General features: G+C 44.7%; 1 protein-coding gene across 1 annotated transcript in view; it reads left to right on the top strand.

The window, feature by feature from the left end:
- Positions 1–24,582, top strand: part of MARCHF3 (membrane associated ring-CH-type finger 3) — a 136,135-nt gene that overhangs the window by 91,379 nt on the left and 20,174 nt on the right. The window contains exons 2-3 of the mRNA XM_072840832.1: positions 10,492–10,735; positions 13,716–13,920. Coding sequence (XP_072696933.1) covers positions 10,548–10,735; positions 13,716–13,920 — 393 coding nt within the window. The 5' untranslated portion in view covers positions 10,492–10,547. The remainder of the gene's footprint in view (positions 1–10,491; positions 10,736–13,715; positions 13,921–24,582) is intronic.

The following is a 24,582-nucleotide window of genomic DNA, read 5'->3' as shown; positions in this document are numbered from 1 at the left end:
ACCACAAGAAAGCAAATTCAGAATGTGGCTTTCTTCAGCAAGACAGCGGCATGGAGAAAAAAAGGAGGTGGCAAGTAAGAGGTACTTAAAGAGAAATCTAAATATTACATCTTGTTTGGATCCTTTAAATAAGCCAACCAAAACAGATTTAGGGGGAGGGATCTGAATATACTTTGGGTTTTAGATTATACCAGAGGATCAGTAAGTTTGTTAGATGTGACAGTGGCTTTGTGATTATATAAGAAAATGTCCATATTTTTAAAAATTTATACTGAAGTATGTAAGGGGTAAAATAACAATTTCTGGGATTTACTTAAAAATTTTAATAGGAAAGGGGTGCCTGGGTGGCTCAGTTGGTTAAGCATCTGCCTTCAGCTCAGGTCATGATCCCAAGGTCCTGGGACTGAGCCCTCTAATGGGCTCCCTGCTCAGTAGGGAGTCTGTTCCTCCCTCTCCTCCATCTGCCCCCCTCCCCACTCACACTTGCTCTCTCTCTCTCTCAAATAAATAAATAACCTTTAAAAAACAATAATAGGAAAGAAGGAAGGAATAGAGGGAGAGAAAGAGGGAAAAAAACAAATGTGACAGGGCAGCCCGGGTGGCTCGGCGGTTTAGCGCCACCTTCAGCCCAGGGTGTGATCCTGGAGACCAGGGATCAAGTCCCAGGTCGGGCTCCCTGCATGGAGCCTGCTTCTCTCCCTCTCCCTGTGTCTCTGCCTCTCTCTCTCCCTGTGTGTCTGTCATGAGTGAATGAATAAAATCTTAAAAAAAAAAAAAGTGACAAAATCTTGATTGTCAGATTGGCACAATGGCGTATATGTCAGTTTACTTAATATTCTCTCTGTTTGAAACTTTTCATGGCAAAAATACTAAGGAAAAGAATAACAGATCTCTCTCAGAGGTGATAGTGGGGATCCAAAGCAGCTGTAACTAGGAAAAGATCATTATCTGATGATCAAAAATGTCTCATGTTGGTTTTTTTTTTTTTCTTATTTGAAGATGTGCTTTTCTAAAAGAAAAACTCATTTTATTAGATTGGGCGGGGGGCAGTAATCACTAGAAACCAATTCCATTGCCTGACATCAAGCAACTGGAGGAGAATTTGGGTAACAAATAGTCTCTGGTGTGAAAGTGAATGCTGATCTTAGCTCAAATAACTTGCTTTCTTCAGCATCCGCAGTGGTTGGTCTCCAGGGATTTATCTGGCTACATGTGTTTTTCACATTTATTAGTGAAATTGGAGATTCAAGAATAAAACCCAGTCCTCGGGAACATTTTGTTAATTTGTGACACACCAGAGATTTTTTTTTAGCCCATAAAGCAAATGAATGAGCTCCTTGGGGGTGTAACTGTTATTTTCACCCTGGAAGGCAGTAAAGACCCACTATATCTATTAAGCACTTAGAGAATGAAAATGAATAGTGCTACAAAAATAGAAAAATATACTCACAGTATTGCTATTAATAGTGTAATATTTTTTTGTCTGTTCTGAAGGAATACCCATCAGATGAAAAATTAAAAGGAAAGGTAAACCTTGGTATCACATTTGGCTGTTTTATCTTGGTTAAGAATTCAATTCAGTGTCAATATTAAGTTGTTTTGCTTCTGTCAAACAGGCTGGATCAAGGTTAAGGAAACTCACCCATTCTTTCCTTTTTTTTTTTTTAAGATTTATTTATTTATTCATGAGAGACACGGAGGCAAAGAGAGAAGGAGGCTCCCTGTGGGGAGCCTGATGCAGGACTCCATCCCAGGACCCCTGGATCACGCCCTGAGCCAGAGGAAGACGCTCAGCCACTAAGCCATCCACTTAGAGGCAAGCCACTAGCCTGCCTCTCTAACAGGCTTTAAAGATACTAGGCTGTTCTCGGGAGGCTCAGGGACAGAGCAGGCTAGTTGTCACACTGAAAAAGTCTAGTTATAGCTGATGCTCCAGCAGGTGGTGGCTCTGTAAGATGCGAGGACTGATATAGATGCATGGTGAGCTGGGCCAGGCAGCCAAGGGAGCAAGAGGAAGAAGGGGCACGTGCTCAAACGAGAGAAAGTAACTCCTCGGAGATCCCTTTGAAGGAGTTCATTGAATGCTTTGCATTGAAGTAGGTATGACGAAGGTACGAAAGAGGCCTCATTCCCCACCAGTTTCATGATGCACAAGAACCCAGTGATGAAGTGAAGGGATTGTATGATAAAGTGATCTTAGGTAACTCAGCCCTTGGCGAAATGTTGCTTTTTTTCTCTCGTGCTTGTTTGTATCTTGACTTAAAAGACTTGGACCCGTTTATTTTAGGGAAGCACTAAAAAAGAACCTATGGTTTATCTCTGCATGTATGAGGATGCTTGCGAGTGTGTTTAGTGTAAAGGGAGGGAACAGAGTCTATGGGCCGAGAAAAGTAATTCTGGGGGGTGTTTTTGTGCTTTTCCGCTATATTTACACAAGACTGTCAAAGCAGATGTCATGTCAGCAATTCTGCCTCCGTGAGATGTTTGCTTGGGCAGACGGGAGGGTAGCAAGGAGATGCAGAGGTAGGATCTGGAAGGGGCCTCTTATCCCCACCCTGACCCCTGGCTGTTGAAGGATGACCTGCTGCCCTGCAGTCCTCAGCACTGCTCCATGTACCAGGCACACACCTACCCCAGGTCCTCAGTGTCGGGGCGACAATGAGGCTTAGCGCCAAGTAGTTGTCTTCTGTTGATAAGTGCTGGATGGCAGTTAAAAGCCAGGGGGCTCTGTCCCTCTCCCACACACTGCCCCCACTAAGGGCTCCCAGAGTACTCCTGACCCCAAAGCCAAACATGTGCAAAAGCAATGCAAAGATACACAGAGACCCTGACATGTCTCTAGAGCACATGTGAACGAACCATGGGATTTGAGGGGCTTCTAGTAATACGAAGCATAAGATAGGGAGTTCTCTAGTAACAAAGACAGGGCTGAAAAGCAAAATCCAGGGAGCCCCCATCCTTACTTTGCACTCGCCTAATTCCTTGGGAAGCTGAGTGACTTCAGTTACCTCGGGCCAAAACCAAGGGTAATGCAGCCAAGTCTCTTTAGACCTCAAGGGCCTGATGGTGCTGCAGGGAGGCCTGGGCCCCCAGAACCTGACAGAATGCAGACTCTGGACACTGCCCTGGGGAAGGGCAAGACTGCAGCCTCCCTGTGGTCGAGGTGAAATGCAGACAGGGAAAGCCCCAGAGAACCCGGGCTTAAAATAAGCCAATAGCTGGCTGGATTCTAGGACGCGGGAGGCTGTGGTTAGGAACTTAACAAACCTGTATGCCTAGGATGGGGCTGTTTGCACAGAAGAGGATGAGAGAAGTAAAATCTGGAATGAACCCTGCATCAGCTTCCTTAATGCTCAGCATTCACTTGGATGGTGGCAGAAAATGAGTATGAGTGTAGCAACAGATTGGGGGCTCCGACTCTTAGAGTGTATTCTGTCCTCAGTGGGGCTGCAGTGTTCATCCCCTGTATTATCAGATATCCCGGTCAGCATGCGTACCCTCCACACTTCTCCTTAAGCTAGACAGGTAGCTGTTCGGTCCTGGGTGCGCTGAACATCACTTGAAGGATGGATACATTTTTATTTTTCATCTTCAAGTGAGGTCCTGTGACCATCTGATTCTGTTTTACCTTTTCCTCTCTGTTATTTTTAAACTTGGCATTTCAACTTCCCTGATGTGTCCCAATTGCTTCCCAGTCCCCAGAACTCATCAGTGAGCTCTGCTCCCCCACTCACTTCCCCCTCCACACACTCAGCAGGGCTGTGTGTGCAAGAGCCAGTTATTATTTACAAGTGTAATTCAGCTGTCGCTATGTCTTTGAATGCACAGGGTAGTTGTGGGATTTTTAATTACCATTTTCATCTATATAATTAAAATTAAATGAAAAAATGGATAGCCTCCAAGATCGAATTAATTTTATGAGTACTTCTTGAGGGGAAAAAATATGTATAAACATGATAATTGTTACTTGATTTGCCTTCAGCAGAACTAGAGAATTTTACCTGCCTGAAGAGAAAATTAGTCATTTTAAATGAAAAAAAAAATAAAAAAGATTAGTCCAATACTTCTGGTACATCTTGCAGCTGAGAAACAAAAATAATAACGTGGATGGGAAATGATAAATAACTCTGGGTATCACTTTCAAATACTACACTGTGTGATTGGATCTCTCCGGATCCAACTTGCCCTTATGCTAATCTGGATTTTTTCCTCTTGAGTCATCACTAGTGTTTACACACTCCTCAAAAAAATGTCTTTACCCCCAAACCAAAAACTTCCTTCATACTTGGAAACAAGCGTTTCACCTGCTTACTCTGCTTTGCAAGTGTGACAATGCACACATCGGCGGAGAATAATGAGAAAAAGGGAAGTTTTTTTGTTGTTTTGTTTTTTGTTTTTTAAATCCATTGGGCCAGCCAGTGTTGCAGTCTGCAGACTCATGAAGTGCCTGATGGACATGTTTATAAAGACTTGGATGGTCACTTTATTTGGAATGACAAACTCTCCGCTCCACATAATGAGGTCAGTGAAGCATCCAGAAAAGAAACGTATAATTTGGGAGCATGGGTCTGAAGCACAGCCCTGCCGAGACTATTTAAGTTTAATGAAGCAGCTACTTTGCCGCTACACAGTCTTAGTAAATAGCCTCCTTGGCGTGTTTTTGAAAACTTAAATGTTGCTGGTAATCGTGTCCCAGCCATCTCCTTGGAGAGCCTTTGTGCCCTGTTCTCAAAAGAAATATGCCACTTTTACATGTTAATGGTTTTGAAATTAGTCATTCCCTCCATTTTCGTTGGAAAGGAAGGTCAGTGTGTGATTCCCCTCCTGCCTTCATTTTCTGTGAACATTCCGGAAACTCCAAATCAGTTCATCAGGCGTGCAGTGCACTGTCTGGTTATAACATGCCTCAAAAGCTAGGGAAATGTTCTATGAAAGAGCATTCCTATTCTCAGAGATTGTTCTTAGAATTCAGAGGCTAAAAGGCTCCCTCAGAGGGGAAAGTTCCTGGACAGAGCATCATTGCTTTTTTTTTTTCCCTCTCATTTCAATCAGGAACCAATGTGTACTGCCCGCACATGGGTCTCATTGAGGAGGCCTTGCTCCCAGAATGGGCAACCCCTCTAGGAGTGCTAAGGGACACTTGAGAGATGCTTCCTGAAGCAGATTTGCTCACGTAAAACTAAGGTCGGGCTTCTGAATCCTGGACCAGTGTTAATGATGTGTCACTCTGTGGGAGCACAAAGCCATCTAGTCATTCCCCCAAATTTAGAGCAGTTTCCCCTGAGAAAGCAGGGGCATGACTGCTAGTGGAAAGTTGCCAGATCTTCACGGCTCTGCAACGCTTAGAGGGTCTGGGGAATGGTCCTCAGAAAATGTAAAGCCAGATTCAAAATGGCCAGACTCTGTACCCTCAGAAACTTCAAAGGAATACCCAGTAATTTATTTTTAAAAAAATTTTTTTGGAGTGGATGAAAAAATGAATACATTTGCTTCTTGATTCTTTGTTGACCAACTCTGATTGTGGAGTGACAGAGGACCCTTCTAGAACATATGGAGACCTGCGGATCCTACTTCTTAAAAAATTTCTGGAATTACTAGGGTAGAGTTTGGAGGTCCATTCTTGCTGCTGAGTGCCACTCCAGGTTGGGCCTGCTCAGTCCACTGCCAGGCAGCCTGCCTGACCAGGTTAGTGCCAGCTAACACACATACCCTTACGCTCTCATTCTTACCTTCAACCCCATAGGAATTTGTATACCCATACAGAGATGCCAACCTAACATATTCTTCCCCCAAACAGCCTTGTTGTCCTAAATCTAAGAGATTACAGTTGACTTGTTACTGAAACGCATTTCTGATGGAAGCAGGTCTGAAAAGGCACTTGGGAGTGGCTTGCATTTTACTTTCTAGGATATCTATCACATGCTAGATAAGCTAAGATCATGGTGGCTGCTCTAACATATAGACCCAATTATCAAACGTAGTAACAGGTTTTCATTGTATGCCTTCACTAAACATTTTCATGGACAAGTGAGGACTTGTGTTCAGGGATCTGAGGGAGACAGGGCTGGGGAGAATGAGGAGAAGTGGATGTACAGGGGAGAGGGTTCCTTCATGCTCACCTGCCAACAGAAATGGAGTGGAACAACATCGGAACTCAAGCGTGATCCAAAAGTACAGTGTGGTGGAAGCTCACCAGCCACGGGGAAAGATAGTTTTCAAAGACAGAAACAAAATGCAGCCCAGCCTAAAAAAAGAGCAGGAATTAAAGTTAATGTGGCAATAACTCTCTGCACAGGACCCATTCTAGTTTATAAAGCATGTTCACATGTATTATTTTGAGGCCTCACAAACACCCCGATGAAGTGGCTCAGGAAGTATTAGTACCTTTATTCCAAATATGTGAGAAATTTCAACCAAGGCTGAGAGGCCGAGTGATTGACCCTGGTGAGTCCTGAGCCAAGGCTCAGGCTTGGATGTCCTGCCTCTGAGAACAGAGCCTTCTCCCATAACTGCGATCCTCAGGGAGGTTCCAGGGGCAGTGGAGGTGAACAGAACCCCCCCCCCCCCGCCCCTCCTCCACATCCTCCGGACACATCCTCATGGTGCCAGCCACGTTCCCATGGAAATCACTTACCAAAGGCAGACTGTTCAGAAACAGGGCAACGATTAACTGCAGCCTGGTTGGGTCCTTGCTTTGGTATAACCTGTACTCTACCCTTTAAAGGGGTCACAGTTTAACTGACAGGCCTTTTGTATCTTAACAAGTGTCTCATTGGGCTTTCATTTATCTAGCCACTCCCTCCTCTTTGGCTGTCTCCCTCTCGTCCACCTAGCGCCACACTGTTCACTGTGTGCAGCTGGATGTGGCCAGTGCCAAATCATGTTTTATTCGGAGCCTGAGAAAGCAATTATACAAGGAGTCAAGCCTGGCCAACAAAGGACCTGTCCTACCGGTACAATCTGATGTTCAAGTTTGCAGAGAACACGCCACCCCCCACCGGCACTGTGGTGTTGTCCTGAGAAACCCCAGCAAGCCAAATTCTTGGGTGAACTAGGAAGCTACTTTCCCACAAGGGCAGCAGCGTTTATAAGGAAGTGGTTGAATGGTGCTTGAAATTTTGCAGGATGATCAGTGGAAGCCCAGTTAGGCTGCAAACCGACAGCTCAGCTCTTTCTAGCATCCACAGCAACAGCCTACTGTTTTCCCAGGTGGCTCTGAAGGAGACAGGGAAATGCAGTGGGCCATTTGTCACTGCCCCAGGTGCCACATATGGATGCCAATTGGTGCATGCAGCCTGCAGAGACCCTGCCCTGGGTCTGGTCAAGGCCTCTGGGCTCCCTTTTGACTGAGACTAGGGAGAACGTTCTCCCTTCTCTCCTTCACCTGAGGAGATGCTTAGATCCACGTTTGTGGGGTCGGAACCAACTCAGCCCTTCCTGCTACAACCTCAGGTGCCTGTGCTCTGCATTATCCTTTCCACCCCATTTGCAATTCAAGACATGGTCTTTTAGAAGCATGGGAACTAACTATGTGCATGCTAGTCTTGGTATCTCAAGGTTATTCTGGTGCATGATGGTTGGCAAATAGGCTGGTCTGTTCTTCAGTGAGTGCTAGACTGTGGAGTGTCCCATCAGACAGGTCCCAAGTGGGGTCCAGGGCTCTGCAGAGATGACACAAGAGAAGTGGCCAGGGCTCACCTGCAGAAGGAAGCAAGGTAGAGGAGCCTCCTGTCCCTTTATGCCCAACTCCTTGCCCTGCACTCATGGGAATAGAATAAGCCCATTAGATGGCTGGTGATATAGATCCCTTTTGCCTTTAAGAAGAAAAATGAAATGAGGTATATTGCCCAGAAGTGAAATTACAGATATAAAAGAAGCATAAAGGGAACTCTACTTCTAAAATTGTTTTAAGGGCATTTTATTGCAGATTTAGGTCATATACTTCGAACTACTTTCTTTGATGAGAACTTAATCTGGGTTACAAGTGAATCAACGTGGGGAACATTGTGTGCCTGCGTGATGTATCTTCACTAGGGTAGCCTAACCCCTGAGAGCCCGCGGTTCCTTTCCTCCCTCTGTGCATTCTTCCTCTACCTCCTTCCAGTTCCATCGAGCACAGGGAGGAAGCATTTGGTCCTGTGAGTTGAAGTTATGCAAAACCCGAAAATAGACTCTCAGAGTGCATCCAGACATAATGATTCCATGTGGCAAGAAGGTCACTGTGTCTGCTTTTCCTGCCAACGTATCCCTGGCTCTTAATCTATGGCTGCCTTGTGAAGCAAGAGAGCTGTGCCAAGAAGTTACACTTGGTGACTGGGAGGCATGGGAATTTAAAATCACGTCAATGGAGTTTTATAAGAGCAGGCTGGGGGAGGGGGATTACACACAGTTTTAGAAGTTGGGCTTTGAACATCTTTTTGTTCTGCGGTCTGAGAGCTACCATAACTCAGTTATTAAAAAAAAAAAAAAAATCTGGCCTCAGCTACAAATCAGCTCCACTCTGCCAACCCTGCCAAAAATTAAAAAGACATCCACCCAGAAAGTCTGTGGTTATCCGAGTGGTGGGATTATGAGTGAGTTGTGTTGTTTTCCTTGCACTTTTCTGTACAATCTCTAACATACACTCTGGTTTTCACAATGTAAAAAGGAAGAAAGGCAGGAAGGAAGGAAGGCAGGCAGGCAACAAATCCTATTTAAAAAGCAAAACTAAACTACCTAATTATCCAGTCATATCCTTGAAACCTTACTGTCTAGTGGTTGTGAAGTCCTCCAGAGTTGTAACAATGCCATGGCAGAGGCAACTTTGCCTGGGCCCCCACATCAGACCTCAGACCAGGACCGGTGTCTGTAACCCCCTCCCCTCCACCAGGCTCCAAGGGTATCCCAGCAGAGAGCAGACCACAAACGCTGAGAGGGCTTGTGGCAGCCAACGACAGGAATGCGAACATGCTAGAGCAAGGCCAGCCAGACACCTCAGCAGCAAGGAGGAGATTCCCTTCCTGTCCAGCTGTCTTGATGGCCAGGCCTCCTGACATGTGCTTGCTAGGAGGGAGGGCATCCGTTCAAGCTCATCTGCAGACACTGTGTTCTCATCCTAAGAATGTCCAGTTGATGCACAATGTTCTGGAAGCTGGGAAGATCCTGTTATCCAGACCTGTGGGAGTCAAGTCCCATATAATAAGTGGAGGAAAGAGCGAGGAGAAAACAATCCTTTGAGGAATTCCAAAAATCCTCCTGGGGTCGTGGGGTGGATTTCCTTTGACTTGAGGCTTTTACCATCCAGTTTGCTTATTGACGTGGACTCGGTCCATCGGCCAATCCTGCATCCATCTTCAGACTCCAGGCTGTGTTGAGCTCTGGAGCCTGCAGCAAGTAGGCTGGAGAGAAACAGCCATATCTCCAAAAATAAGATGCAACTCCTATGAGTTTCCATAAAGACCTCTATTTTTCATGCATTACATCCAAACTTATTACTGGATGCAGTGGGGTTTGTTCATACCAATGAGTGAGTGCTTTGAATCTGAGGTCCTGTTGAAGCCCACACCACCCCAGTGAGGGACAGAATTCCTTGCAGGCTGTGTGACAGACTATGTGTCAGGGAGGTAAGGCCCATATTAAGAATGGATTATTTTTAACAGGCAGTGGAGGTATCATCCATCCTCAGTTCCTGCATTCTTCTATGTGATCCTCTATGATGATGCAGCATCCCTGGATTTTTAAGTATTACGCTAACAGACTAGATTCTAGTTTTTTTTTTTTTTTTGATTCTAATGTTTTGATTGTGATGTCCATTAAGAAAAAATTTAACAAGTTCGCCCAACTCATCATTTCCCATTAATAACCATTTAAGACAAGGCTAAAATAAAATAGGTTAAGTTTTTCAAGGAAGTTAATTGTCAAGATATATTAAGTAGAAAATTGTGTTATGGAGCACGGATATGGCAACAGTCAGAAAGGTGGACATTAATTGATTCATTCTGGCCAATATTGTCCTAGAAGCTACTACTTAGCCAAAGTCTTTTCTCCCCACCCCCTTTCCCCTGTTTTTAATCTTAGCATCTCAGAATGAGGCTGAATGGGAATAAACGACTTACAAGAAAGAAAGAGTGGCAAACGGTTTTAATAATGATCTAGTAACTTTGAGAGAGTGTCAACAAAGACCTACTGCTTCTCTGGCATAGAGAAGGAAAACTGCTTATCTCCTCTTCAGATCTGGCCCCAGAGGCATCAGGCCCTCCCCTCTCCAAGAGCAGGGCTCTTAAATGTTTATGCACACCTACATGCTCGTCTCGTTCATAAGCATGTCCACTGTTTCTTGCAGGCTCCATGTGTGCACGTGCGCGTGCATTACATGGTAACAAGATCACACGCCACGTTGAGGCTCCCCCTGTTATTTATGTTAAATAATGACATGATGATGTGGGTGGCCTGTAATTCCCCATTTTCTGTTAACCACCCTGCCCAAGGAAACTGTTTTCTGATCTCTCCTAGATGGAAATCCTGTATGAATGTGGAAGCCATTAGCAGAGTAATTGCTGTCTGTTACCATGACAACCAGCCGCTGCAGTCACCTGCCCGAAGTGTTGCCAGACTGCACCAGCTCGGCTGCGCCCGTGGTGAAGACCGTGGAGGATTGTGGCAGCCTCGTGAATGGGCAGCCGCAGTATGTCATGCAAGTTTCGGCCAAGGACGGGCAGCTGCTGTCAACAGTAGTGCGGACTCTTGCCACCCAGAGGTAGCACCACTATTAAAATAATTGAATCTGTAATTGATCTGGAGGACTCTCTGTCAGATGGAAAATGCTAAAGGGAATGTAATTAGCGCTCGGGTCTTTGTGTCAGGTGAGAGGAGGTGCTGCCCAGGTCCTTTCGTCACTGTTTCTATAGCAATGGGGTATAAAGCTACCATTCATGTTGTTGAGTTTTCTACTTCAAGTCACGCTGGCAGAGAGCCAGGCGGGGAAAGATCCCACAAGACACAGGGTCGCTTTCTTTACCTTTGTTATTTTGACATTGCTATGGTAATTACACTCTTGTCGCCGGGTGTTGACAAAGGTAGCCCTCTGATAGCATGGAAAGAAGGAGGCACCTGATTTCAGGAAACAAAGCCAAAGTGACTGGACTTGTGGGCAAAACTTCTGAAGTGGCATTCCTGGTGCTGGTACCAATCAGCACCACCTGATGGGAGCGCCATGCAGGGCTCCTTCCTGGATGAGTCTCTTCTCTGGCACGTCCCCACTCTGGGGGCCTCTTCTGTTGACTCCTCCTCTGTGCCTCCCACCCCCACTCCTGATCCTTGAGGACATACCCTGCCTTAGGAGGTACTTTTGTTCAAACCACCACAGCTCACCTCCCCTGAATGAGGAACCAAAGCAAGGCCAAAGGTTCTGAGCAGCCCAGAGATGGCTTATCCAGGCAGGTACTTTGTCCCTGGAGGTCTCCTCTTGTGCTGTTGCTGTCCGATGGCAGATTGAAAGCCACAGGCTGCCCAGCCAATACATGTTCCTTGACTTCTCCACCTTTCTGTTCAGGATAGGTAGGGGAACTTTGATCGATTAATGTGAAATGGCTATAGGCACTGGACCTGTCCTCTCATAGCAGCAATGACACCTCTCACCCTAAAACTTTGGGCCAGTCACCCACACAGTGACCACTTATCTTGGTCTGAGCAACTCAACCAAGCCCTCCAGTAGAGATACAGGCCCACCTGCGGCCAGACTGCTGGTAGCACCACAGCATTTTCTGTTGCCCCAGCCTGGACGTGGCAGCCGCCAGACACAGACTCACACCTTTGTGTGTCTTGTAAACACTGCCCATGTACCTTCTGCTGTCCATTTCTGCAACTATCACTAAGGGATAAAGTAGGAAAAAAGTCCATCTATATTTTTCCATCTCTCGAAAAGCTTTTAACAATTAGTTAGGACTCAGAATATGACAAGGCTATGGGCATCATTGCTCATATGTGACATGAGACAGATAACTGTGTGTGCAACCATCACCCTGGCGGACTTCATACATTTTGTTTAATCAGGAAGAACAGACTACAGAGTTAAAATGACTTAGAACTGTGAGCCAGTGTGTGTGTGCGTGTGTGTGTGTGCACACATATCAGGTGTTTTCACACGTTCTCCTATCACGTGGTCATGTAAACCAGATGATTTTAGACTTTCACGTGCATTTGGCTCAGTGGGTATGAAGGAGCTAGGAATAGTCAAAGAAAAAAAAAGTCAGATCCTTAAACTTTCTTCTTGCAGCCCTGGGCCTAAATGAATTCTATACCTGGGCAAGTAGGTAGTCTTTTCCCCTTTTGATCCCCTTTCAGCCTTCATTCATTTCTAGGATCATCCCACAAAGACCCTTAGGGGATGACAGTGCTTCCATGACTGTTTCCATTTGGCCCATGTAGATGATGTCAAAGAGAGTGATGGGTCCAGGTCAGGTGAGGGCAGGTAGAGAGGCTAGTCCTCAGATGGGCACACACAGTGATAACATAGTTTAAAACCAAATGCCCAGGCCACGTGGGCAGAGGGAGCCTGCCCCTTCTTCTGCCTGTGTCTCTGCCTCTCTCTCGTGTGTCTCTCATGAGGAAATAAATAAAATCTTCAAAAAAATGAAACCAAATGCCCAATAAAGGACAAAATGGGAAGCAATATAAGATGTAGTTCAGAAAGGAATTGTCCTCTCATAAGACACAGTATGCACTGGGAGCTGAAGTGTCTTAGTTTGAGCTCTTCATTGGCCACGAACTTCCCTGATGAGTGGTACATCATTTGATTTTTCCCTGACCTGAGTTTTCCCGCGACTGGAAATAGTTACCATTAACTACACATTTACCACATGCTGGTCCCTATACCAGGCTTCTGATTTGGACAAGCTTTTCTCATCCTCATGTCACATATGAGGAAGGCACCATTCTTTGCACCTGTTTTAGAGAGGAGGAAACTAAAGTATAGAGAGATGATGTTACTTGCACCAAGTTAGCCAACTGGTAGCCAGCAGAGCTGGGGTTCAAGCCAGGCTGTGGAACTTCATAGCCTTCCTCATGAACCACTATGACATGTGCCTTCATCAAGGCCAATGAAGTAATACTTATTACTTGAAGTAATACTTATTACTTGCATTTGGCTTGATATCCTTAGCATCCCAGAGAGCATCCTTGGGAAACTCGAAGGATCATCGGCCACTCAGCTCAGTGCTCTGGCTCAGACAGCAGTTGTGTGTGATGGCTTGAGAGTTGGCTGCCAGTTAACTTGCCTCCCCTCATCCTCCCACCTTTATGAAAGGAGAAATGAGAAGAACCTCTAAGTATTTGAAAGTGTCCTAGCTTGATTCAAAAAGACACAACTGGCCTAGAAACTGCAGTTGATATACAAAACAATTTCCATTTTTAATGGTGAGGGATAGTTCTGATTTTCTGGTGGGTAGTTTGAACAATACCCATAACCAAGACAAAAATAACATAATAAGCTGATTGCTTTCACCCACTTTCAGCCGTGGGCCACCCCCTACTTCTTTATATTGGCAAAAGGAGAAGCCCAAGGTCCCTGGCACTGACCCCCACTGCCACATACACAGTGGACATCTAGGGTTTTAAAGCAGGTGTCCATTTGAGTGGCTGCCACTGGGGGAGGTCTGAAGGACGTGGAGCCAGAGGGCTGTCCTCATGGTGATGGTTTCCAGCCTGGTGACTGGCAGATGCCTCTCCTTTTCTTGCAGCCCCTTCAATGACCGGCCGATGTGCAGGATCTGCCACGAGGGCAGCAGCCAAGAGGACTTGCTCTCTCCTTGTGAATGCACAGGGACCTTGGGGACAATTCATCGGAGCTGCCTGGAACACTGGCTGTCATCCTCAAACACCAGCTACTGTGAACTCTGCCACTTCAGGTTTGCAGTCGAGCGCAAACCCAGGCCGTTAGTGGAGGTCAGTAATTGGGGCACGTCCTGAAAACTTAGCTCTAATGAGCAAATGATGTCTGCTTTTATGCCCAAATCACAAACCCTTGTGCAGCTCAGTGAAGCACAGAGGGAGCAATGTGTGAGTGTGTGTGTATGACACAGACAGAAGCAGCTCACATGCTCGCTCTGGAGCCAACAGGAGAGAAAGGTGATCTCCATGAAGAAAGGGGAAGCCAGTGTGGAGGAGAAAGGGGAAGTTTACAGAGCTCTTCTCTCTTTTTCCATCCCTGTGAAGTGGAATACACAGATCCAACACTTTGTCTTTGGATACCATCTGCCCAATTTGAAGTGACGGATAAATGGGCATTTGGGTTGCATATTCTGAGAGGTATGAAAAAATATAGGTGCATAGTATAATGATGCTGACTCAGACTTCTGGGATTTGAAGAGTTCCAGGACCTTAGGTAAATAACTTTACCTCTTGAAATTACTATGAAGCTTAAATGAGGTAAGATTTCTAAAGCACTTAGAATACCAAGTACATACCCAAGTGTTTGAGTTAAAAAAAAAAAATGTCTCTTAGGAAATTATACACAAGCATTATTTCAGCTAATAACCTAGCACTGGAATCTCTTTTCTTAAAAGGCAGGCATTTCAACCCAGCCATTAAAATGGCAGGACACTCTTTCACATTTTAGAAACCACACATTTCTACTTTAGACCAAGAGTCTGGTCCTGTATTAGCTATAAGCAGCGGAAAATATCAGTAGGCTATTTTGCTCTCTCTCCTACCCTCAATTTCTACTAGTCAATTAAAAATTGGAGGTTAGCAACAATAAATATTTTAATATATTATGAGCCAGAGCTAATTGAAAGAGACTGAGACCAAGATTATGGGCCTCTAATCCAGACCCGCTGATAACCTTCTTCTTTCAGCAGCTGATCCAGCAAAACTCTGGCATTAAACTAGAGCCAGAAATCAAGACACGCTTCTTAGAAACTATTTAAAACAGGATGTTAGCACCTCAGCACTTACAGCTCTGGAGAGCTCTGCATACACCTGCTCTTGTGTTTGACCTTGAAAGTTTAATCAGGACCTATAAACTGGGGCCTGTTTTAGCTATGACTTATTTGCCAAATGGCACAAAATTTATTTGACTTGCCTCAATATACCCTATGCTTTAGGACTCTGGATCAAGTGACCTCTCCATGAAACGGTCTTGCTGCTTGACATCCACTTTCAGAAATTCCCATTGGGAATCTGGCCCCATGCCACATTCCCTGGAATTTACATTTCAGAACTTCTCTGCAGAAGTGGGAGCAGAGGGTATAATTAAATAATAAACAAGGGAGGTGAAGATTTCTCAAGTCCAAAGGCAAAAGTTAAAAAGAAGCTTATTTCTCCTTTCTAGAAATTTCTGGAACCTCCCCAAGTTGATATTGCACCATCTCCAGGGAAGCTAGCTAGCTTCCCAGAATAAATTTAAAAAAAAAAAAAAAACTCTGCTTCAAAAGGGCTACAATCCAGTGATCTTTACTGGCACTTGTTAAAAATCCTAGTGTGTGTGTGTGTGTGTGTACACAACAAAGAAGGTTGTATGTGTACACACACGTGTGCTCACATGCACACATCTCGGTTTTACTCAGCTAACTCACCTGTGTCAAATCACCTGGTGAACCCCTTCCATCTCAGAGAGGGAAACATGTACCCACACACAGAGTTTCTTCAAAGTTGCCTCTGTTTGGCCACAGATTCTGGGATCTTAGGCAGCTGTCATTACACAAGGAATCGAGGCAAATGACCTTGAGAATGTGTGAGGTACTCTGTAAGATTTAAGGCCTTGCCTACAAAAACTTCACCCAAACGGTCACCGGTGGTGAAATTTTCATTGCACAAATGGAATGTGACATTTTTCAGAGTTAATGATGATTGAACAAGTTGAAAGTGAAAGGCAAACCTTCTCAAGCCGGGGGAGGCTGGCCATTTGATCATCCCATGGCGAAATGAACTTGCTGTTTGACCACAAGCAATAAAAAGAAGTTGTCTTTGGTTTCTCAGCTGGAGGACAAATGAGAACCAGGTGCAGGCAGATTTTTCAACAAATGACATTACTAATTGACTTTTCCTCTCTTACCAAAGGGCAGGTTTATTCACACTGAGCTTTGCTTCATATTTTTATCTCAAGGTAACCATGCATCTTTTTTGGAAAATCAGCAAAACCCGCCTATTTAGGTTAAGCATTGGGAGTATTGTTACTTTATTTCTCATTTGCACTCTTTCAATTGCTTTAATCATTACTGTATTTACCAGTTGGATCTGCCTTCTCATTAAAGCTAGAAAATTCTCTAACATTGAATTTCAAAATCAATGTGATAATAACAGCTTCTTGTTTGTTAGAGGAAGTGGTTGAAAAAGTCATTTATAAACATTATTTGTCAGCACCCAGGTGTTAACATTGGTCAGAATCACAGTCATAGCGCCAATTCCCACCCTCAGGAAATTCCCCCAGTCCTTAATTCAACATAAACCCTCATCCTCCTGATCGACGCTGTTCAGAAAATAGTGCCCCATCCCTTCCTTTCCTGCATTCTCTACAGCTCGATGTTCACTTTGAACAGATCAAAAACCTAGGGTTTTTGTCTACGAGTTTCCACTCAGAGTGGCCAAATCAATGGACTGGTTTATATTAGCATCTCCAACCCAGACATCATCTCCCCCACTTAAACAGTGCTCATCTGTGTGACACAGCTCAGTTTCTCAGAGCTGTGATTTAGGGGGTCGAAGGAGTGGGGAGTGAGCTAGAAGCTCTCCATGATATCCTTGGTCTCCAAAAATGCTTTCAAAAAATACATTTCACACTTGAAATGAACACATTCTACGATATGTCATTTATACCTCAATAAGATGATTTTGTGTGTGCTTATCTACTAATCTACCTACCTTCATGGGTAGACTAAATCATTTAGTCTCCTCTGGTCAATTCATTGTCAATTTTATATCCTTATTTTATTATATTTCATTTTACTTTTATTTTTTGCTGCTAAGTAAGCCAGTATAACAAGAGCTAGTTTCAACCCAAGAGAGCTACCCTGTGATCATCTGGTTTATTCAGACACTGGTGAATTTCTTCTAGTCCAGTTTATGTAAATCTCTTAAGGTCTGTGGCAATCAAGCAAAGCTTGAAAGAGAAGCATTCAAACTGTATGTAGCGAAAGAAAGAAAGAAAGAGAGAGAGAGAGAGAGAGAGAGAAAAGAAAGAAAGAAAGAAAGAAAGAAAGAAAGAAAGAAAGAAAAGAAAAGCAGATAAAACACACACACGTTTCACACCTCCACAACAAGCACTTCTCCCTTCTGAAGGCTACGTATTTTTCGTTGATGATGGAAAATTTACCCAGTGGCAATTTGTCAGATAAATTATCCCCAAGAATAATGACCTGATAGAATGCAGTAAGTAGACATCCACTAACCAGAAGAGGATTTGCTGAATGACCAGCCTGGGTGGTTTTATGGGCTTATTTCTGCTCATTTTCAGTTTTCCTCATATCTCTCACTCTCTCTCTCTCTCTGTAAATTGAACCCTGATACCATTCTTTCATAACAAAGGGAAAAAAACAGGAAGCCAATAAAAGTACCATGATGTGCTTCCCAAAAATGTGTGCCTTGACTCCTGCCTACCGTGGTGCTTACGTATCTGATGGAGCAGTTGGCCAAGGAAGCCCACCTTATTATGTGCAAACAGCATGCTTGCAACATGAGTCCACTGATGGGAGGATCCGGCACTCGGCTTTCCTAAGACATGTACCAGTAACACCCACCCTTGCCGGGAGACTTATGAAGTAATAGATCAGCTCAGTAACGTCTTGATTAAAATGAAACAGCCAGGAAATGGTGCAAATCTGGAGAAAAAAGGCTTCCTAGGATCTGCTCTCCCTCTGATCAGGGAGACATGGTGATTTTTCACAGAGGGAGTGATTAGGTTTTCATATTCCTAGCTCCTTTCCTCGGATCCAGCTGATTGATAAGAATTGTATGAACAATTTAAAAGCTGTTCTCTGTGACTCAGAGGCTTAGCTAAATTGAAACTGAGAATGTTTTCACACATATCAGTTACTCAGAATAACGGTATGTAAAGCTAGGGGAGAGGAGAATTAAGAGAGTTCTTTTTCCCCAAACTTTTTATTTATGGTATTTTTTTTTTTTTAAGTCACTAGAGGAAAGGGTTTCTAAAGTGTGCCCTGGATTCAGTGTAATCTCCAGCTACACAGCAGGAAGCGAGCTGAACTGCTATGGAGAAACCACTTTATACCTTGGCATTTGCTATTTAATAGATTTAAGACTTCCCTCAAACCCTCTTAATAAGTATGTACCAGGCTTAGGTGGTGACATTGCTTGGCTCTTATTATAGTGGGTTTGGTTTGGTTTTGATTTTTAATATATCCATTTAAGTAAAAACGAGAGCTTTGGTTTCAAAGCATTCAAATCCCTATCAGCAAACACTTGTAGCATTGGGGTAATTAGGGAATGATACCACAGAGGACATCAACGGATTCGGGGAGCTTCCCAGGCATGTGTACCGCCTATTCCATTCCTCAGAGGAAGACAAGCAAGCTCCCCCTTTTCCCTCCACTTCATGAGCACAGCCTAGGAAGGAGGGTAGCTCAGACCATGATCACAGCATGTGATAGGCAATCCAGAAGCATCTCCTTATTAAGTAAATGCATGACTGAAGAACTTCCCTCCCCCCAATTGCAAACTTTATATCATACATTTGGCCTATAAGTCAGAGAAAGTGACAACACCGTGGCCTGCCTTATGGCTCAACTCAGACACAGCTGGACAAGGTCTTACATAAGAGACACAGGTGACACAGCTTTGAGCCACACAGCACACCAGAAGATTTTGACTGAGCCTGATTCCCACTTGTTCACTGGTCCTCAACCAGGTTTTACGGAAGGACAGGGGATTGCAGCCCAGTGTGCACTGTGAGCAGTGAGGGGAAAACATGCCCTCCAGGACTCAGAAGGAAACCGCTGGCCCAATTTAGGAAAGTGTGGCTAGGATTTGGGCAGATGGGGCCAAATCAGAAAGATTCTAGCCCAGCTAGCCTCTCCCAAGCTTGTTAGGAATCCAAGTGCTATATAAACACTACACCATTGTCTTGGGGAGAAAAGCTCATATTAAACATTCAGTAGATGAAGACATAGGCTTACTGTGGTTATGTTAGGCCAGACTCCCTCGGTGAGAAAGAAGTAAGAAAGTCTCAGGCACTGCTCTGCAGCTTTTCCTCCTATTCCGGCTCCTGTCCCGGAATGACAAGGTCATACCCTGGCATCTGCAAAGCAAGAGGGGAGAGCTTTGGCGGAACCCACCAGGAGTTCCCACTTCTCACTCTCAGGCTGAGTGCCACCACCTGAGCTCGAGGCGGGTGAGCTCAGGTTCCTCCGGCCCTGGCCCCGGGCTTCCTGGTGCCCCCCCCACACCTGAGGCGACACTCGGTCCTGCTGCTGTAGGCGAGGCTAAGGCCTCACAAAGCAGAGCAAGGACTTGGAGCAGGAAAGGTGAGCGAGGGGAGCGTGGGGAGCGTGTTGACCCTTGTGTGTAAGTTGTGGGGAGCATCCCCTGCCGCCACTGAGTGAAATCCCTGCGAGTGTCTTTGCCAAGCCGGGTTTAACATCACAACTCTTGGCAGCCCATGGCCTCCAGTGAGAACCTGGACGAGCCATTTCTCCCGTTTATGCATTTGCCCCTTCACCAGTCACGTAGAGCGGAGCTCACAAACTAGCTTGCTCACTTGTGCGCGCAGGTGTGCTTTTTAGATCAACAGTATTTTTTTTTTTTAAAGGAAATTTGAATGCCTCTGGGGAGGATAAACATTTCCAGTTTATCCAGGCCCCGCCTCCTGCTTAGACCTATCAGCCCTCTTCATGCTCTTGCAGTATCTGCTTGCCATTTACATTTGAGATTGCAAAATTGAGTGATTTATCCCACCTTTAAGAGTTCTCTGATACTATGAGCATGTTTTTTTTTCTACCAGCATCTCTCTTTCAGGGGAGTATAGACTGAACCTAAGCATCTCCCTCCTATTGTTCCACGTTGTAAGTTAACTGAAATGTTTGGTTCACAATCACAAGGCAAATGAGCCACGAAGAGATGGTGTACCCACATGGACAGGCTCAGAACGACAGCAGTTCAGATACCTTGTACCTGCAGCCACCTTTGGTGTTGAGTGGTTGAACAGGTGCATCTCCACCACCTAGAATTAACAAACCTTAGTGTTTTGTGAGCGACCTCTCAGACATTTCCTTTACCTCTGCCAAGGACTCTGGACAGGGAACCAGCCTGCACATGGGCTTGTGGCACCAACTTTGGTGCCAGCAGGTGAGATGACATCCCTGATGACCTGAGTCCTGAAATCCTCCAATCCCACAGTTGTTCCGTCTTGAATTTCCCTCTTGGTTTTGGTGGCTAATTTGGCAGTTGCATCGTTACTTAAAGCTTAGTTACAAAGAAGCTGTTTTAAGGTATCTATTAAATTCACAGCTTGCTTCATTAAAAATCACTTCATTAAAAAAGCAAGCCAACCGAAGTGTTCACATGGCCGTGCCAGATGGAAGTGAGCTAACTGCTTGGTGCCTGTGTTTTCAGCCCGTCCACTGCTGGTACAGGATTAATTTGGAGGGAAAATCCAACTCCGTGCATAAAAAGAGTTACATGACCAGATTCTATTATTTTAAATTGTACTGATCCTTGCAGTGAACTTGGGTTGAAATACAAATTAGAATCCATGTTCTGCAGAGGACCTGTGTCAATCCAGCAGCTGCTCCATTCCACTAGGTCACTGAGGACATAAAGATGCAAAAGAGCAAGAGTTGTTTCACCCAACTTTTTAATTTTAATTCTGTATTTTAAAAAATACAGAGGGGATGCCTGGGTGGCTCAGTCGGTTAAAGGTCTGACTCTTGAGTTCGCTCTGGTCACAATCTCAGGATCGTGGGATCCAGCTCCACATCAGGGTCCACGCTCATTGTGGAGTTTGCTTCTCCCTCTCTCTCTCTCTTCTCCTCCCCTGGCTCTCACTCTCTCTCTCTCTCCCAAATAAATAAATAAAATCTCTTTTTAAAATACAAAATACAAAGGAGGATGAAGAACAATGCGTCAAACAGGTGCATCTCCACCACCTGGAATTAACAAACCTTAGCATTTTATGAGTGACATCCCTTTCAAAGGAACAACATCTTTGCAGGGGCACAGAGAGAAAACAGCTGTCATCCTCACTAATTCACCCTCAGGTGTTCTCAAATATAGGAGAAAATTGAGCCAGGTTTTCCTTAAGCACATCTGGGCCAAGACCAAGAGCAAGTAAACAAAATGAGACTAATAATCCTGCAGGATTCTGGACCCTTTTAGCTAACTCCAGACGTAAGAACAAATAGTACAACTAGCGTCAGCCACCAAGAGGTCCACTTCTTTGAAAGGCAGGCAATTAGAAGCTATTACGTGGGAGTTCAGGGTGGCAGTGGTGGAGGTGAAATTGTCCCCGGGCACCTGGCAGGAGAGCTTTGTAAAGGGGAGTCTGAGAGAGGAGCATTGCGATGTCACCCGATGACTAAAGCTGGCAATCATCTCTCCCTGAGTCCTGCCAAAATAACAAGGCGCAGTTAGCTCATGGGAACTGCCCTGTGCAGGTACAAAGTGTCATGCTGAAAAGAAGGGAAACATTGATTGCAGGCGCCCTGGTGCAGATCTCAGATGCAGAGTTAGAGACTATGCATACAGCCCCCTGCTGAGGGCTTCAGCTAACCCTCCTCTTGCCTCTTCAGTTTTAAGTGTCAATAACTGACATTTTTAACTCCAAAGAAAGAATACACATTATTAAAGAAATAATGGTGTGAAATATTGTGAGCAGTACATGATTATAGTTAAATGCTGCCTAATGAACAATTGTATTCGAATGAGCAAAGCGCAGAAGTGTCTTCAGTTAGCGGTAGGAGACCAGCGGCTGTTCATCCGCAGGGTGATACTCTGCTATCTGCCTGTTTATGCCAAAAACTTCGTCTCTCAGAATAGGCACAGATCTTGATGTGACACCCAAATCCAGAGGCGTTCATTAATTTCACTTTGAGTGCACCTATTTGTATCCTTAAGATTTCATATCCCAGGGCAGCCCAGGTGGCTCAGCGGTTTAGCGCCTGCCTTCGGCCCAGGGCATGATCCTGGAGACCCGGGATCGAGTCCCACGTCGGGCTCCCTGCATGGAGCCTGCTTCTCCCTCTGCCTGTATCTCTGCCTCTGTGTGTGTGTGTGTGTGTGTGTGTGTCTCATAAGTAAATAAAATCTTAAAGATTTCATATCCCAAGTTTTTTTCTTCTTATTTACCCATTTCCTAGGCAAAGGGGAACCATGGCATGCTATACTGTTTATATAACCATCTCCTTCCTATGTCTCTATGCTCATACAGATCGTATCCCATTTTGTAGGTAAAGAAGCTGGGACTTTGAGGTGGTAGGTCACTCTTCAGAGATCTTCAGTACTTTAGGCCACAGGGCTAGGGGGTGGAGAGGCAGAAGAATCAGATCTCCATAGCCCCCCTTAGTCCTTAATGTTCCCATTCCTGGCTCAAAAGTACTTCTTTTCACATACTCGTTGACATGCACTCACACAAGCACACACAGAGCCGAGGGCTTCTCCACCCATAGCCAGCCTTTCTCAGAGAATAGATGTACCAATGATTGAAGCTCTGATCTCCTCTTGACATTGAATTCATCTATTAAACCTAAAGCTGCTTAACGGGGTGGGAGAATGAATGGGCAGAGCGCAGGATCTTTAAGGCAGTGAACCTCCTCCGAACAATGGCGGACACATGTCATTTTGCATTTGTGCAAACCCATGAAATGTCCAATACCAAGAGTGAACCCTAAAGTAAACCCTGGACCCTGGCCGCTAATGACGTGTCAGCGTAGGTTCATCAATTGTAACAGATGCACCACTCTGGTGGGGATGTTGAGACTGGGGGAGCCTCTGCAGGTGTGGGGGCAGGGCGCATATGGAAACTCAATTTTGCCAGGGACCTAAAATTGCTCTAAAACATCTGTTTGGGGCACCTGGTGGCTAAGTCAGTTAAGCATCTGCCTTCAGCTCAGGTCATGATCCACAGGTCCTAGGATGAAGCCTTACATCTGACTCCCTGCTCAGTGGGGAGCCTGCTTCTCCCTCTGCCTCTCTTGCTCCCCGCCTCCCAGCTCATGCTCTTTCTCACTTGCTCACTTCCTCTCTCTCTCACAAATAATCTAAAAATAAATAGATAGATAGATAGATAGATAGATAGATAGATAGATAGATAGATAAGTCTATTTTAAAAACCTACAAACTTGAGCTGGGTCAGATAGAGAGTGGCGTAGTGGAATGGCATTGCTTCTCTGGGTCTCTTTCCCCACCTAGTCTGAGGTAGTCCAAGTTCTTCATTACAGCAGCTGTTAAGAGCTAGCAAGGTCATTTTTCATTTCCAAGGGCTTTACACACTCTTTCTTTGTTTCTTCTCATCTGGTTACTCTTCTACCTTTAAGTCTTCATTTTACTGAGTCATTTTGTCACGAATTTCTTCTGAGATTTCTCCTAAGGGAGAGATGTCATTAGAAAATCCCGTGAATACAATATTATTAAGAGCCTCTTCCCTCCTTTTGTAAATGGCTGTGAAGGTTAATCACTCGTAATGTGATTGTCCCACATTTGTGAGGCAAACTTCTCTAAAGACTGTTGTCTAGATCACTTGGGTTGGCAAAACTGGTTTTGCAACACATGGAGGAAAACACTGGCTTTTCTCTTGAATTATGCGTCTAATTGCCTCAATTTTTTGCTTCCTTTCATGTCAGGTGCAGCAGATTTGGGGAAAGATAAAAAAAAAAACCCTGTCGGGTCTTGTGGCTTGGCTTCCCTCCTTCATTTTTCACTAACTATTGGATTTCCCTGCCTCATCAACTGCCTGCCTGTGTGCTTCAGTTGGGACCCTGTGATACTGTTTGGTAAAACTTTTCTTTGCAATCCATTATTACAGAGTTAGAGGGATAGATTTACACTGCAACGGATGTGTGAGAGGAAAGTTAGGATTGTATATGTATAAGGTGAGGGAGAGAGAAAACTCTGTCTGAAGCTTTCAGTTTCCTCAAAAAACGAGTTTAATTCTTAGGTACGCCACTTATGAAAGTGTGTAAAGGTCTGCTTGTGAAGATTGAGCTCAGATTAAAAGAACAAAAGGAGATATTTTCTACTCATTCCTTGATCATTGCTTCATCTCTAGCCATGCTATCATAAACAGACGGTTAGAATAAATGGTGAGATTCAAAATATTTTTTGGGTTCAGAGGGGAAAATGGCTAATACAATATATGAAATGCAGGCAAGTGGTTGCAGCAATTGCCTCAGCCTTTACTCCCCGGTCATCCCCGCTCCTACCTCCAGCCCTAGGCCACCACTAATCTTTTTTATCTCTCTATGGATTTGCCTCTAAATGGAACCTTCTGATATGTGATTGGCTTTCTTCACTTAGTGTAATGTTTGCTAGGTCTAATCTCAGATTTTACAGAAAATGTACCTTAACTTTCCTTGCTATTATTTTCTGTATTTTCCATCCCTTCCCAATATCCTCCTTAATATATGACTCCTACTGGTTATCATACTGCCTGACTTTGCC

The sequence above is a fragment of the Canis lupus genome, chromosome 10 (assembly GCF_048164855.1).
Source record: "Canis lupus baileyi chromosome 10, mCanLup2.hap1, whole genome shotgun sequence".
NCBI lineage: Eukaryota > Metazoa > Chordata > Mammalia > Carnivora > Canidae > Canis > Canis lupus.
The sequence above is the reverse complement of the archived record's forward strand: the minus strand, read 5'-3'. Positions and strand labels throughout refer to the sequence as shown.